The sequence below is a fragment of the Marmota flaviventris genome, chromosome 8 (assembly GCF_047511675.1).
Source record: "Marmota flaviventris isolate mMarFla1 chromosome 8, mMarFla1.hap1, whole genome shotgun sequence".
Lineage (NCBI taxonomy): Eukaryota > Metazoa > Chordata > Mammalia > Rodentia > Sciuridae > Marmota > Marmota flaviventris.
In genome coordinates this window covers 125884806-125900678 of record NC_092505.1, presented here as the reverse complement: position 1 = coordinate 125900678, position 15873 = coordinate 125884806, and the positions used below count along the sequence as shown (strand labels likewise).

Genomic DNA, 15873 nt, shown 5'->3' with positions numbered 1-15873 from the left:
AATCCAGGGCACTCATATTCTAAATGGTACAGCAAATATCTAAATGGGAGGGCTGTATGATGTTGTGAAATACATAGTTGGTATAGTTGGTCTTTTGTCTGTTTCCTAGCATTCAACTTCTAAAATCCTGGGACTTTCTAAAGTGCTATCTTTTATGTGCTAATGAGTTGACTGATGACTGGTATCACCTAGGCAGTTTCAGTATAGGGGCTGGTCACCAGAAAAACCAAATCACAGTTAAAGGGTTAGCCCTGCTCCTTCCCCATCCAGGAAGTGAAGGGGTAATGTTGAGTTGGTCACCAATAACCAGTGATGTAATCAAGCAAGGCTATGTAATGAAGTTCCACAAAAATCCACAAAGTGGTGGGGCTGGGGTTGTGGCTCAGTGTTAGAGCACTCACCTAGCACGCGTGAATGCTGAGTTCGATCCTCAGCACCACATAAAAATAAATAAATAAAATAAAGGTATTGTGTCCAACTACAAGTAAAAAACAAACAAACAAACACACACACAAAAAAACCCAAACCACAAAGCACTGGTTTCTGGGAGCTTCCAAATAGCTGAATATGTGGAGTTTTCTGGAGGATGGTGCACCTAGAGAAAGCATGGAAGCTCTATACATTTTCCCATATGTCTTGCCCTATTCATTTCTTCATCTGGTGTTCATGGGTATCCTTTCTAATTTAAGTACTATTTCTCAACGTTTTGTGAGCCATTCTAGCAAATTAACTTAACCCAAGAAGGGTACCGTGGGAATCCTTATTTATAGCAGGTCAGTCAGAAGATAAAACAACTTGAGACTGCAACTGGCATTGAAATAGAGAAGGCAGTCTTGTGGGACTGAAATCTTAAACTGTGGGATCCAATACTGTAATGTCAGAACTGAATCAAACAACACTCAGCTGGTATCCACTGTTGAACTGATTGATTGGTTTCTGGTAGGGAGAAATCCTCACACTTCTTAGGTCATACAAGTATTCTCTGCTGTGAGAATATGGGAAGACAATGAGTTTCCTTTTTTTCCCTTAATATTCTTATATTTAGTGGCAGTGATGAGATTTGCTAGAACAGCCCTGACTCATGGTTACATGTAAGAAAATATATAAGGGTGGATAATGAGGAACTTCTGATCCAGGGACTACTAGTCATCTATGGTATAAAACTTGTGGTGCTCTATGCTTGGTAAAGTTACCAGTGAAATTTAGAGATGTTGTAGACCTAAATTTCAAGGAGTAGGAACATTAGACATGTAAGGAAATGCAAAATAAGAAGCAGCCATGTTAAATGCAATCCTTTAGTTACTGTTATCTGTAATAGCTAAAATGAAAGTAAGAGTGCAGGCTCAGGCCTTGAGGATGAACCAAGCTTAGATGCTAATTAAGTCTGTATGAAATAAGGCTCAGACTATCAGCTTCAAATCTACCCATCAAGAGAAAAATTATGCAAGGACAATAAAAATACCTCAAAGGCCATTGGTTACAAAAAAGGTAATCAACATTAGGGGAGGGCAAAACTAAGAAATTACATAGACCATGGGCTATACTGTAAAGGGACTGTTTCACTCTATATCAGTACCATCCACTTCCTGAGGAGACTCTACTAAAAAGAATTTTAAGAATAACTAATTTAGGACCGGTACCTTTGGTTTTAAATGCTATGGAGACAAAGTTATATCTGGATTGATGCAGGACCAATAACGTACTCAGCAATAATCACAGATGACTATAGTTGGTCAAGACATAGAACCTTACTCCCAAGTGAAGTCAGCCTGGTGAACTAGACAGAAGTCACTATTAGGTCTGTTTTACTCTGAGAAGGGGGACTGTTCAACTCCACCAATAAATGCAAATAGAACATTCCAGGCATAGTAGCCAATATCCTTCATATGCAAGAGGCATTTTATGATGACCTGGATATATTCACCTGACATGGCCATTAACCAGGTCATGGTAAATGCTGTTGTTAACGGCAACTCTGTTGCCGACTATTTTGTATGTTGCAAAACTGAAAACAGTTCAGAAAGCCTTATTAGATTTGCTATCTCAGCCTCCCCAAGGGGGTTTTATAGATGTTAATAAAAAAATCAGGTTAGTTAACAAGAGAATAAGACAAAAGGGAGAGTCAAAGGACTCATTTCAGGAAGGTAGAAAATTTTAAACTAAGAAATAATTAAGGGGTGGGGACCTAGCTCATGGAGAGTCACAGGACTTGTTCCAACAGGATAGAAACTTCTGTGGATACACAATAAAACTACTGGATATTTAACCCCAAATATAATACCTAGTTTTCAGTGTTGCTGCTGTTCTTGGCAATATGAATCCCCACCTGCTGACTCCTGCCATTGCCTCAAAGGCTAATCCATTTATGTTCCAGGAACCCTTAAGATGCCTATTGTAGTTCCAAAACATCTTCTGGTTTCTCTTTCCTGTAGTGTACAAAGGTGAAGGAAGCTAAAGATTCAGAGGGACAGGGGAAAAGTAGTGATTGTTAGGACCAGAGAGAGAGAGAGAGACCTGAATCCCCAAACTATCCCAAAATTCAGACGAAGAACAAAACCTACTATGCTATATCCCAAACCTACACTATTGCGTATATACAGGTACTTACTCTAGCCTCAGAAAATAAAGTACTCAATTACAACTCTTCGTTCTGGCAGGGAAGATGGACAAACCAGACACAAGGCTGAGATTTAATGCCAATGAAATAACAGTTTTTGTTAACTGAAACATTTTTCTCAATGTAATCTTCTCAACAAACCTAACCAGTTGTAAATATCATTCTCGCTTTATATACTAGGAAACTGAAACTCAGGTGAAGTACCTGGCTTGGGCTACCAGAGGTGATAAGAAGTATAGCCAAATTCAAACTTGATTTTTAACTCCAAAGACAACCACTGCTCTAACACACACACACACACAAATGTTGGAAAGGTAAGAACTGAGAGTGTCTTAACATAGATAAATTGGATCAGCAACAAATTGTCATTTGATGGACACCTAGCAATTGTAAATCACTAGGAAATTTTTTTCCCCCAAAATATAAAACCTTCTATAGGAAGAAAAATCATTAGTCTATCACTCAGGGAAAATGAAATAGGATAAGACATCTGTTTTATTTCTATTCAAATAAATGGCCTTAATATGAAGGTAGACATCAGTAATTTGGGGGGAGAAAAGCTGTACTAGAAAGTGAGAACTGTTATGTTTTATCTATTTTTAATATCGCCTTACACTTCTGGATAAGCTCAGTTAAAATACATTCTTATACTGTAATAATTACTATGTAGAGTATGATGTCAGAGATGGGAACTTCTGACCTACTGACAATAGATATGAAGAAACTGGGCCAAAGAGTACAAACACACAGGCTAAGTTTGAGGTTTAACCTTAAGAAGAGGAGAACACTGAGACAGAGATCAGCTGTTCCTCAAATAAAGAAAAGGACAAGCCTTTACAGTTATGGTGGCTAGGTTCTGGATGATCATAATCTCAGTTCTAGTTTTGCCAGGTGATTCCAGAGAAATCCTTATTGCTTGAGGGGGCAATCTGGTTCCCTTGAGAAGAATAGGGGTAGTGATCTCATCAAGGGTTGATCTGCCTTCAAGGGTCTACTGTTCGTGGAAGGTGTAGGGGAATGACTGAAGACTTTTACTCACAGATACAGGTCTGGAACAAGACTTTTATAAAAAATGGCAGTTGAATGTTCCCATAAATCTTGAAAATATCTTACTCTTATTTTGGAGTCCTTAGTTTTAAAAGGGGGATGAGTTAGGTTAAATAAGTTTAAGGATAATAAGCCTTAAATTATCAGTTTTTAGATAGACATTTTAATCACTTAAGGAATGTCTATGTACAAAAGGCCTTAGGAGTACATTTGCCCTCTGTCCCCTGTTGTGGTCTCATCTATATCTTAAGGAGTTTGGGTATTTGTAAATTGTACTTTAAAAGTCACTGTCTCTTTGAAGGTAAGAACAGGATCCAGGTAGACAGGCTTCTGAAGCTGAGGAAGCTTTATGCTTCCTCTTTCAAGTGGGGGATTCCCTGCCAGAAAGAAAGCCAGTTCTGAAACCTGGAGATCAAGGGGGATTGCAAATATAGCATGGCACACTTAATGAAATGCTGAAACAATGATTTTTAAGTTTTTACCTTTCTAAGTTGAATGCATTTATTTCTGGTAGAGAATTTTAAAATGTTAGAATTGGATAAACTTTTGAAGTTTAGAACTTACTATGAATAGTCAGTTATTTCTATATTCTAGATTTAAAAAAAAATTCTGAGCTGAACAAGAAATGGTACTAAATAAGATCTAGTTCTTTCTCCCCTAACCTTTTTAGATCAATTAAGCAATTTTGATTGGAGATATATTAACAGAAACATCTCTTTTAAAGAACAACTCTGGAGTCATGGAATGACCAAAAGGAAAGCCTTAAAACTAACTGAATAGTTAATGAAGATAGAATTCTCAAGAAACAGAAGGTGGCAGGGAAGTATTCTGGAATAAAAGAAGTCAAATAAAATGGTTATATACTAGTGAAAATTTGTTCTTATAGGGATAGTTTTATTTGTCATCCTTGGCTCCATTCCCTTCACCTCAAGTCAGTTAACTCTGCAGACAGAAGAGATGTTCTCTATGTTGTTATAGAAATTCTGGGCAAGGACCTAGTTGAGCTATTTCTTTATAGCTACATTGAAGAGAAGGAATGAGAGAAAGCAGCCCACAGGTTTTTATTCATTTGAGCTCATTTCTAGGAAAGTATGTCTGTGGAAAGAAAACCAAGATTGAAGGGACTTGGCCACCACCCGTTGCACCTTCACCCTTACTCCTTCTCTTTAGTTTGTTTGGAGATGAAAATTGGAATTTGTGGTGTACAACTCTAGTCAAGATGGTGATGAACAAATTTTGTAGTTACTATACCTCTAATAATTTCACCTGCAGTTATGTAGGAAATGTTGACTTTGTTTAGGAATAAGTTCCTGATTCAGAAGGCAGGGATGTTTGCCTGCCCCAGACCCTCCCTACTGTAGTCCAGAACAGAAATATGCAGAATAAAGTAAGGCAGAATATCATAATTTTAAGACTACAGAAAGCAGGACAGCTTTTCTCAAAAGGAAAAAAAAAATTGAGGATAAATTCTAGATATTTAGGGCAAACAAAGAGACAGAGTCTTTAGCCCTCTGTTTACCTTGCCTTTTTAAATGTCTTTGTATATGTCCAGAGGAACTGAAAGAAGAAAGATTCTTTCTGCTATAGAAAAGAAACTGAAGGCCGTTTCTATAGGACTAGCACTAGGGGGCACTGGAGCAAAATATACTGAACATGACCTGTGTGACTGCCAAAGGGCTTCAACTTAGGAGAGGAAATACCCATTGGCAAAACCCAGTTCAATTACATTTCAAATAAAGGTCTAATGCTGTTCTTGATAATAGTCTACACATATACTTTATTTCATAAAATTTTTACTGTTGAGTTAAATTATATCTTGAAATTAAGCTTCAAATATAACTACCATTCATAATCTTCTGATTGATCATATTCCTGACAATACAGAAGAAAAATAAATTTTACAAGCACTCTCTAAAAAGCAATTTGGCAGTAATGCATAAAGAATGTTCAACATACGTATAACTGTTGACATGGCAATTCCACTTTTAAGAATATAAGATAAGGAAAATGTAGAACAAAATTTTAGCCAGAATGCCCATCATGGCATTAACTTTATTTAATAAAAATGTTTAAAACCATTCAAGAGGAGAGTGGCAAAATAAACTATAATGTAGATTATTGATGCATGTACAATATTACATTAAAATATTTTGTATAATAATTTTCTTACCTAAAGAAAATGTTAATTTAAGAGACGCAAAATTGTAAATATGATTTCAGTATGATTAGAAATAAATGTAAGAAATAGAACTAAAAACCCCCCACATCTTATTACGTGCCAATAAAAAATATGGAAACAAAGCACATCAAAACTAAAAGTGGATATCCATAGGTGATGTAACTTGGTAATTTTGTTTCTCTTTCCCTTTTTTCTTTCTTTGTTACAACAAGCATGTGCTCAAAAGAGTGAAAATTTATGAAAACCTTGTAATTTATACCAAAACCAATCAGCATAATTTATTAGTTAATAATAGAGATGACTTCTACAGAATTTTAAATGAGTTTCTGTAAATGTACTAAAGACTAGGGAACCAAACACATGATGGTCACCTGGCTTGCTTCCTCACTAGCTAAATGACTCATTCAATTTTAACATTTTTTTCAACAAAATAACGTCATGTAATATTTTTATTACATGAAGTTATTTTGTTGAAAAAAAGGTTATTTCCAAATGACATTACAAATGTTAACATTTATAAATATGCTAATATCTATTATATTACATTTAAAATTCAGGAAAAAATTAAAGGGAAATAAAAGGATAGAGTTTCAGGTGCATCATTACTAATTCCTCCATATACTTTAACTGGCATTACAACTCTGACATTTGAAATCAAAATAACTTCCCATCTAAACGTCTGTAGGCATAAAGAATGATGAAATGAAATCTACCTATGTAACATAATTTAATGATTAGCAAATATTACCAATTTGTGATCGGCTGCATCAACCAATTTGCCCTTAGAAAATTTGTTAAAAATAAAATCTATAACAAAACCCTCCAGAACTAGTTGTATTAAAAGCTTAATACAATAATTTAAAGAGCACTAACAGTAAGCATCAGATTGAGATTCAAATGACTTATTATAAAATGGGATTATAACATCTACTTTATAGATGCAAATGCAAATAAATTCTCAAATTGTTAATCAGGAAGGGAAAAAGAAAAAAAATTGTTTCTCTGAGAAAACAATGCTCCAGATTTAGCTGGTGGTTTTATAGCAAACATCAAACCTCTCATTCCATGAAACCACTGAAAAAATTATTATAATATTTATATCAGGTAATTACAATGTGTGAAATATTTTTTTGTCTTGATTCACTTCATAGTTCTATTCATGGTTTCTTCTCTTCTTTTAAGTTATGTTTTTACTATGAGTTTACTTAAAATTTTATTTATAGAAATACTTTTAGGCAGGTTCCTTCACAAGAGATTTAGATTTGATTCTGTTAGGTATTTGGGGATACTACCACTTTAGAACACTTAAAATAAAAACCTCAACTTGTTCTTATTTTTATCTTTCCTTTTTTTAACCACTGAAATAGTTAGAATCCAGGGTAAAACCTAAGTGAAAACTAGTTCATAGTTATAAACTTTCAAGGGAAATGTATCTTTCCACACCTTTAGTCAGTAAAAAAATTAAGACAGGATATTTTCCTTAACCCCCAACCTCATGAATGGAGCTGGTATACATTTATTTCTATTTACCCTTGTTCTTGGCCATAGTTCTTTAGGATTTCTTGATTTTGTCAGAGATTTGTGGCCATCTACTAGACATACTACCTGGGAAGGATGTAGTGCATTTTCTGTATTAAAGATCCTCAGTGTAAAATAAAGGCTTCAGTACTTTTAAAATTTTCTTTGATTCCCACTTACACTTAATCTGTGGCACATTTTCCTTTTAGTTTTGCATAATTATGAAGAGACTAAACAAAAGAGACAAACAAAAGTATCTAACATTTTAAGTTGTTTATCATTTAAAAGAGAGCTATTTGCTTTGAACTCATAGTTGCCAAACAGCCAGAATCAAAAGCTACACTTACCTTTCACTATTTGTTCTTCCTTATAGCATGTCACCTATAGAGCTCTTGCGTCTACCAGAGTTATTTTTTTAAAAGTATTTTAATTGTGTGTTGTGTGGGCTTATGTTTGCATATATGTAAATTGTGTGTCTAATGCTTGAAAACTGGCTATTTTCCAAAAAGGTAAAGATAAATACTCATAAAGCAAGAACTGGTAACAATAAATTATTGTATTTTTATTGAAGATTATAATAATTTATATAACTGATAAATTATTTAATCATGAATTAAGCAAGATTATTATAATAATAATAATAACCTTTCTGCCTATAGAAACTGTTACTTACTTTGGAAGGAGAACCATCAGTAATTTTCACCAACTGCCAAAGAATCGAGTAATGGGAACATTGCAGTGCTTGTACAACTATCTGTATAAAATGAAAAAAATTATTCAATAAAAAATTCAAACAAATTAGACAATTTATGTTTTCACAGTACTTGGAGAATAATACTTACAATGATTTTTATTTATAATAAAATAGAGTTCAATTCCAATTTTTACAGAATGGATAAAATATGAGTTAAACAAAAGATAAATAAACTAACACATTTACCTAGAGAATAAACATAGAATATCTTTTTATGTGGGGCAAAGGGGAGTACTGGTAATTTAACCCAGGGGCACTTTACCACTGAGTTACATCTTCAGCCCCACTTCTTTATTTTTATTTTGAGATAGGGCCCTGCTAAGTTGCTGAAGCTGGCTTTGAACTTGCAATCCACTTGCCTCAGCATCCCAAGTTGCTACAAGCATGTGCCAGAGTAGAATATATCTTGATAATATGAACCCAAATAACATGTTAAAACACAAATATAAAATGTATGAAATTACTATTATCCAAATTTTGAAACTGAAATATTCTACTTATTCTTTTAAAAAGTGTTTTTAATGTGAAAAGTAATATTTATACCAAAGATGCATAAAACAAATATTAAGCTTACTAAATAAATATAAAGTAAAAATATTTGTGTAACTAAACTCTAGATCAATAAATAGAACACTGTTAGCATCTCATCCCAATATCATCTTTATCTTTTCCTATGAGTAAGTTATTTTGACTTATCCAGCAATCAGTATATTTTAAGTACATAAGACTATGATTTCTCTCTATGATTTTAGAGGTTGTCAGTTTTTGTTCTCAGGATCTTGTTACACTCTTTAATTACTAAGGACCCAAAAGGGTTGTTGTTATTTGAGATGTATCTATGAATAGTACCATATTAGAAAAAATTTTTAAAAATCATAAAATACTTTGAATTCAAATATAAAAATAACATTGACTATATTTTAATAATTTTTCTGAAAAATGCACTAAATTTTTTATTATTAGTTGTAGATGGGCATAATACATTAATTAACTTATCTATTTTTATGTGGTGCTGAGGATTGAACCCAGTGCCTCACACATGCTAGGCAAGCGCTCTCCACTGAGCTATAACCCCAACCTCAAAAATGTGCTAAAATTTATAAAACACAAAATTTTATTAAGAGTGACAGATTTTGCAAATCTCTTTAGTCTGCTCTAATAGAAAAATGAATTTTCCTATCTGCTTCTGCATTCTCTTTTGTAATATATTGTTTTGATTGAAGTATATGAAGAAAATCTCAAGTATATGAAGTAGCTGAACACATATTTTAGTATCTTTTGTAGATAAATATGGATATTCTGTTATAATACCAATATTTCCCTAAATAGCTGAGAGAATGAAAATGAATAAAAGGAAGTAATATCTTATCTTACTATGCAAATAGTTTTGACATCATGGACCTCCCCTGGAGACCCCTAAGGGTGATCCCATAACCATAATTTGAGAACCATTGCTCTAGAAATTGGATTGATTTAACTTTATTAGATGTTACCAAACTGTATCCAAAATGATTATATGTAGTAGTTATTACTAGTTAATTGAGGCTCCACATTTTCATCAAAACTTGATATAATCAGGTGTGTGATATTTGGTGATTCTATTTTGTATGAATAGGATCTTAGTGAGGTTTTAATTTACATTTCTTTAATTACAATGAAGATGGCTGCCTTTTTTTTTAGAGAGAGAGAGAGAGAGAGAATATCTTTTTTGTAGATGGACACAACACAATGCCTTTATTTTTATGTGGTGCCGAGAATCGAACCCGGGTCCCACCCGTGCTAAGCGAACGCTCTACCGCTGAGCCACAATCCCAGCCCAATGACTGCCTTTTTTAAAAAATAATTTTTTAGTTGTTGATGGACCTTTGTTTTATTTATTTATATGTGGTTCTGAGAATCGAACCCAGTGCCTCACACATGCTGCACAAGCGCTCTACCACTGAGCTCCAACCTCAGCCTGTGGCTGCTTTTTTTGTTTTTTTAAAATATTTTTAGTTGTAGATGGACACAATACCTTTATTTTGTTTATTTAGTTTTTTTATGTGGTGTTGGGGATCGAACTCAGTGTCTCATGCATGCTAGGCAAGTGCTCTACGACTGAGCCAGGACCCCAGCCTGCCCATGGCTGCCTTTTAAAAAAAATTTATTATTGGGATCTGAATTCCTTCAGCTCTGAAATGTATAGTTCACGCCTTTATTTCTTATTTTCTAGGGAGACAAATAATAAATTTAGGAAAATAAGATTCATAACATAAAAAAGAATTCCATTTTGGGTAGGATTTTTACTGAAGTTTTGTTCAAATCCATGATATTCCTTTATTGTACCAAAACATATCTCATAAAGTGATATTGTTATTTTACTTGCTAATTTTAGTGTTTCTATTATCATCCCCATATGATAAACTAAAAACCATAAAAATAAACATATGTAGAGAATGAGAGAGAAATCCATAAATGGAATGCTGCAGAAAGTAGTTGTGAGCTTTGCTAGTTTTATTTTAAAATTATCCTGTTTCAGAACATTTAAGCAAAAGATATCTCCAAAGTGCCCACTTGAACACTGAAAGTAACTCATAAGAATTAGAGTTATCTCCTCCCCCCCCCCCCCACCCCCGGTACTGGGCACTGAATCCCAGTACCTTTTTATTTTGAGACAGGGTCTTGCTAAATACCCAGGCTGGCCTCGAACTAACAATTCCTCTTGCTTCAGCTTCCCAAGTGGCTGTGATTACAGGATTGCAGCAGTGACCAGAAGAGACAATGTCAGGGTTTCAATAAACATAATTAACATAACTCATTCATATCAAAATGCAGAAACAAGACTATGGACACACTGTAAAGGTTAGTGTTAAATAAATCACCTTGGTATACTTAGAAGATGTTCAAAGACAGTACACTAATGGTTCCTGAGACCCTTTTGATAAGCTGTCACTTACAATACCAAATACAATGGTAAAGGGATTTTTGTGGAAGCAAAAGGCAAAATTTAAAAAACAAAACAAAACAAAACAAAAAAACTCTCAATTTAGCAGGTGTGTAGTTTAGTGGTAGAGTGCTTTCCCAGTATGCATAATGTCCTGGATTGGATTCCCAACACTGCAAAACAAACAAAAAATAATAACAACAAAACAAAAACAAAAAGAAACTCTCCTCCTAAACAGTTCTCCTGAGTTTGAAACATCAATTATTAAATTACTAGAAGAGTGACAATAACAATAAACGGGAAATTAAAATCTACAAAATAATGTTGAAGAATTGCTTAATTTTGGTTATATCATTTATTCTAATCTCTACCAGGGTAAATTTCTTTCCTTTTATTTTTGTAATTTTATAGAAGTTTCTTGATGGTGCTTATGGAAAAAGGCACCTGCTTACTCTAATACCTAGTTTCAAATAGAGAATTCACATTTTAATGTTTTACACAATACTCCTGTCTCAGCCTCCCAAGTTGCTAGGTTGTGTGAGCCATTGTGCCCAGGTTGTTTACTTTTAAAGAAGCTCCACTGCATTATTTTAAATTAAAAAGCTTGCTCTCATTGCCTGAAAAGCATTTTGCTTTCTCACAGTACCATTATGTAATAGCATAACATAATATCAAATGTCAAAAGAAAATTCAGAACTATTCCATCAAGCTTCATTATCAGTCATTTTGATATTTATCCTCTACACCAGTAATGTTATCCTAACTTGTCCAGAAGCCTTTATTCAGTAACTTCATCATTTTTGGAGCACAGACAAAACAAGAAGGACTAGTAATGAGAAACTGAAAAAGCCAAAAGAAACTGTTTTAATCTATGATCACTACCTTCCTCTTCTGTTTTTTTCTTGATTAACATTGTTCTGACCCTAAGGAGGATCTTCAAATAGCACCATTAGTCTGATGACTAAGAATTTCTTTCAACCCCATTTCTCTGTCTTCATATTTCCATGAGGAAATGTTGTTCATGGGAGGAAACACTAATGTTTACTGCACATTTTTGGTAAATTAAGAAGCAGGAGTATCTTTTGTATCTTGCCCTCTTTTTTTTCCCAGCATGATACCAATGCCCCAGAAAAAGTCAATTTCTGAATGACTAAGTGAAGCAGCAACTACCTACTTCCCCTAATGGTTACGGGGGTGAGAAATAAATTCCTACTGTGTTAACCACTGAGATTATGAGGTTAATCTATTACTAAAGCTAGTACCATATTAACTAATATAAAATTATCCTCTTTAACTTCATATAAATTTCCTTGACTTTATGTCTTTAAAGGAACTACAGCTTTTTATATGTGATTAGCGGATTGAACCACTGAGAATCAATCAGCTTTCACTTACTGATATTATATATCCTGAAGATGAACTGTTACTAATGTAAATAATACTGAGAAATAAGTTTCTGGAGTAATTAAGTTTAGAAAAACTGAACTTACATAGAAAATTAAGTCTGAATTGAGACTATGGACAATTGTAAGGAAAAATTATTATATACATGTAACATATATGCATTTGTACATGTACGTTATCTATACGTGTTATCCACAACAGTGGATAAATTTGGATTCTTTGTTTTCTGCTTGCAAGAGACCTTAAGGAGAAGGAAAATTAGTGGACATGTACATGACAGAAGAGAGGACTAAACGCTAGTCTGTTAATGATATGCAATATTACTATCATTGTTAGACTAGTAACATAAGTGACAATGTCCTCTTTGAAAAGGTCCTTTAGATGCAAATAAAATAATCAATATGGCTTCACCAAAGAGGATATAAAACTAGCAAATAGGAACATGAAAAAGGTGTTTAACATCATTACCATTAGGGAAATAAATTATCTGTTAAAAACACAGTGAGACACTACTATATAACTAGCAGGATGGCTAATGTAAAAATTACTGATATTATCAAACACCGACAAGGATGCAGAACAAGTGGATCTCTCATACACTGCTGGGAGTAATGCAGAATAACACAGCCACTCTGAAAACTGATCTGGCAGTTTCAAATAAAATTAAACATATACTTAGAGCAAGACCTCATTATTATACACATGGGCATTTACTTTAAAGGAATGGAAACTTATGTTCAAACAAAAATCTGTACACAAATGTTAATGACAGCCTTAGTTGTGAAAGCCAAAAGGTGGAAACAACACAAATATCTTTCAGTGAGTGAATGGATAAAACAACCTGTGATGTATCCAAACAGAGTAATATTAATCAGCAATAAGAAGAAACTGAGTATAAAAAAGTGTAATATTATTTAGTAGTAAAAAGAAGTTTGATTCACAACTTTGATTAATCTCAAAACCATTATCTTCAATGAAGACATTATGCTCTAAAGGGCTACACACTGTCTGATTCCACTTATCTGGAAATCTCATGAAGAAAAAAACTATAATAATGAAAAACAGACCACTAGTGTCCAGGAGTTGCAGGTGGAGAAAGCATATGACTATAAAGGGATAGTATGCAGAACTGGTGAAACTGTTCTTTATTCTTACTGGGGTGGTGACTTTACAAATCTACACAAATATTAAAATTCACAAGACTGTACATAAAAAGGAAAAAAGTCAATCCTATTATATGTAATTAAAAATAATAATAACCAAAAGGGCAAAAATCAGTTACATTTTTCTTGAAGAAATGTTAAGAAAAGCACAGCACTGATACAAATCGTATGAGATAAAGTAACAAATAATTTAGTAAAGAAGAAATATTCCTAACTCCTATCCAAGGTACTAATATATTACTAGCACTAGCAGACATACTATACCATAAAATTAAATAAATAAAATGTTTAGAAGCATAAAAAATTCAGGGAGTACAAGTTTAACTTCTGTCATTTAAGAATTAAAAGCCTTCCCAAAGAATGGCTACATAATGGGTGAATGCACTTTAATCCTTGATAATTCAGGACTCTAAGACATTACTATCAAGTTTATGTATAAATTCCAAGCATTTGAAGCAAGGAAGGATATGAAGAAAAATATGCTGACAATAAGTGCAGTGTAAATATACATTCCTTTCTTAATCTCTCTCTCTACTAATGTCCAAAAGGAGGTTTGGAAAGGATACTAGACCAACAGTATACATTATTCAACCTCAGGCCTACTTATAAAGGGTTCACAGCATTATTCTCTTCTCCCCAAACATGCTGTATCCTATATTTAAGAAAGACCTTGATATTTCCAATCTCAGTGATCTGATAGTAAGACTCAATGAACAATTTCTATTGATATCTGTGAAAGCTGAGAATTAACACAGGCAAACAGTTGTGGAGAACATACATTACACCTAAGCTGTTAAAATAATAATGATATTTTTTGGAAACAGCATCACATAAAAGGATGGAAGTAGGGCATATCCATAATTTTGAGACAATATTTACTTCAAAAGATTCATGCAAATAAATCTGAAAGATTTAGATATAATAAAATAAGGCTGGGGATATAGTTTAGTGGTAGGGTGCTTGCCTAGCATGTACCAACTCCTGGGTTTGATTCCCAGTACTGGTGAGGGTGAGGGAGAGTATAAAAATAAGACTATTGATAAGTATTTAAATGATTTGGAAAAGTTTTAATTTTTCCACATACTGGTGCATTATAGTCATGAATAAAGGTGATTTGTTACTATATATTCATACATGTACAGGTATCATTCCCACATATTTCCCCTTTTCCTCCTCTCCTCTCTCTACCTTGGAAAGGTTTCCTAAGTAAACATGAGAACAAAAACAAAAACAAACAGAAACCAACTGGTAATTCTGACTTCACAGAAACAAAAAACACATGGATAACATAATATGATATATATAATTAATATTCTTAGTGAAAAAATACTGCAACAAATGACATAAAGTTAATAATAATACAAAAAAATTCTATAAATTAGAGTGAAACTAAAGATCCAATATACAACATCACTGTGCTCACAGTTAACAATATAGTTTGGTATATACTTAAAATGTGGCCACATGCCTATAATCCCAGTAGCTCAGAAGGCTGGGGCAGGAGGATCTCAAGTTCAAAGCCAGCCTCAGCAACTTAGTGAGACCCTGTCTCAAACTACAAAATGAAAAGGACTAAGGATGTGGCTCAGTGGTTAAGCACTCCTGGGTTCAATCCCTGGTAACAGGAAAAACAACAACAACATCAACAACAACAAAAAAACACAACCAGCCAACCAACCAAAACCCAACCAAACAGACAGACAAAAAAATCCCCTTAAAACTAATGAGATCTCATACTGTTTTTTTTTTGTTTAAAAAAAAAAAACCAACCCAGAACTAAAAGCTCCAGGCTGAGTACAGATAATGACAATGAACAATACATTTCAAAAAGCTGGAGTAAAGTATATTTAGAGTTTTCACTATAAAGAAATATCTAACTTAAGTTAAATATTACAAAACCTACATATGTATAGAAACATTAATTGTTACCTCTTTAACATATACAATTTTTATGACTTTATGGATCAGTTAAAAAATTTAAACCCTAAGTTTAAAAACACAACAAAAGAAGGCAAAGTATTAGAAAAAGTGATATTTTATAGACCCATACAGATAATGATGTGATATATAAGTTTATGAAAACATAAAATAACTAGCATTTGAAAAACAAAATGGCCAGCTATAGTGGCACATGTAAGTAATCCCAGATATTTGGAAAGGTGAGGCAGGAGTATCACAAGTGTAAACTCAGTCTAGGCAGCTTAGCAAGAGTCTGTTTCAAAATGAAAATGGGCTGGGGATGCAGCTCAGTGGTAGAATATCCTTGGG

At 33.5% G+C, this 15873-nt stretch overlaps 1 protein-coding gene across 4 annotated transcripts in view; it reads right to left on the bottom strand.

Annotated features, from left to right (window-relative positions):
- The window catches only part of Stag1 (STAG1 cohesin complex component), a 373003-nt gene that overhangs the window by 34312 nt on the left and 322818 nt on the right, over nt 1-15873 (bottom strand). For all 4 annotated transcript variants that reach the window (XM_071615631.1, XM_027933685.3, XM_071615633.1 and 1 more), the window contains one exon: nt 8035-8115. In XM_071615631.1, the coding sequence (XP_071471732.1) occupies nt 8035-8115 (81 nt within the window). The remainder of the gene's footprint in view (nt 1-8034; nt 8116-15873) is intronic.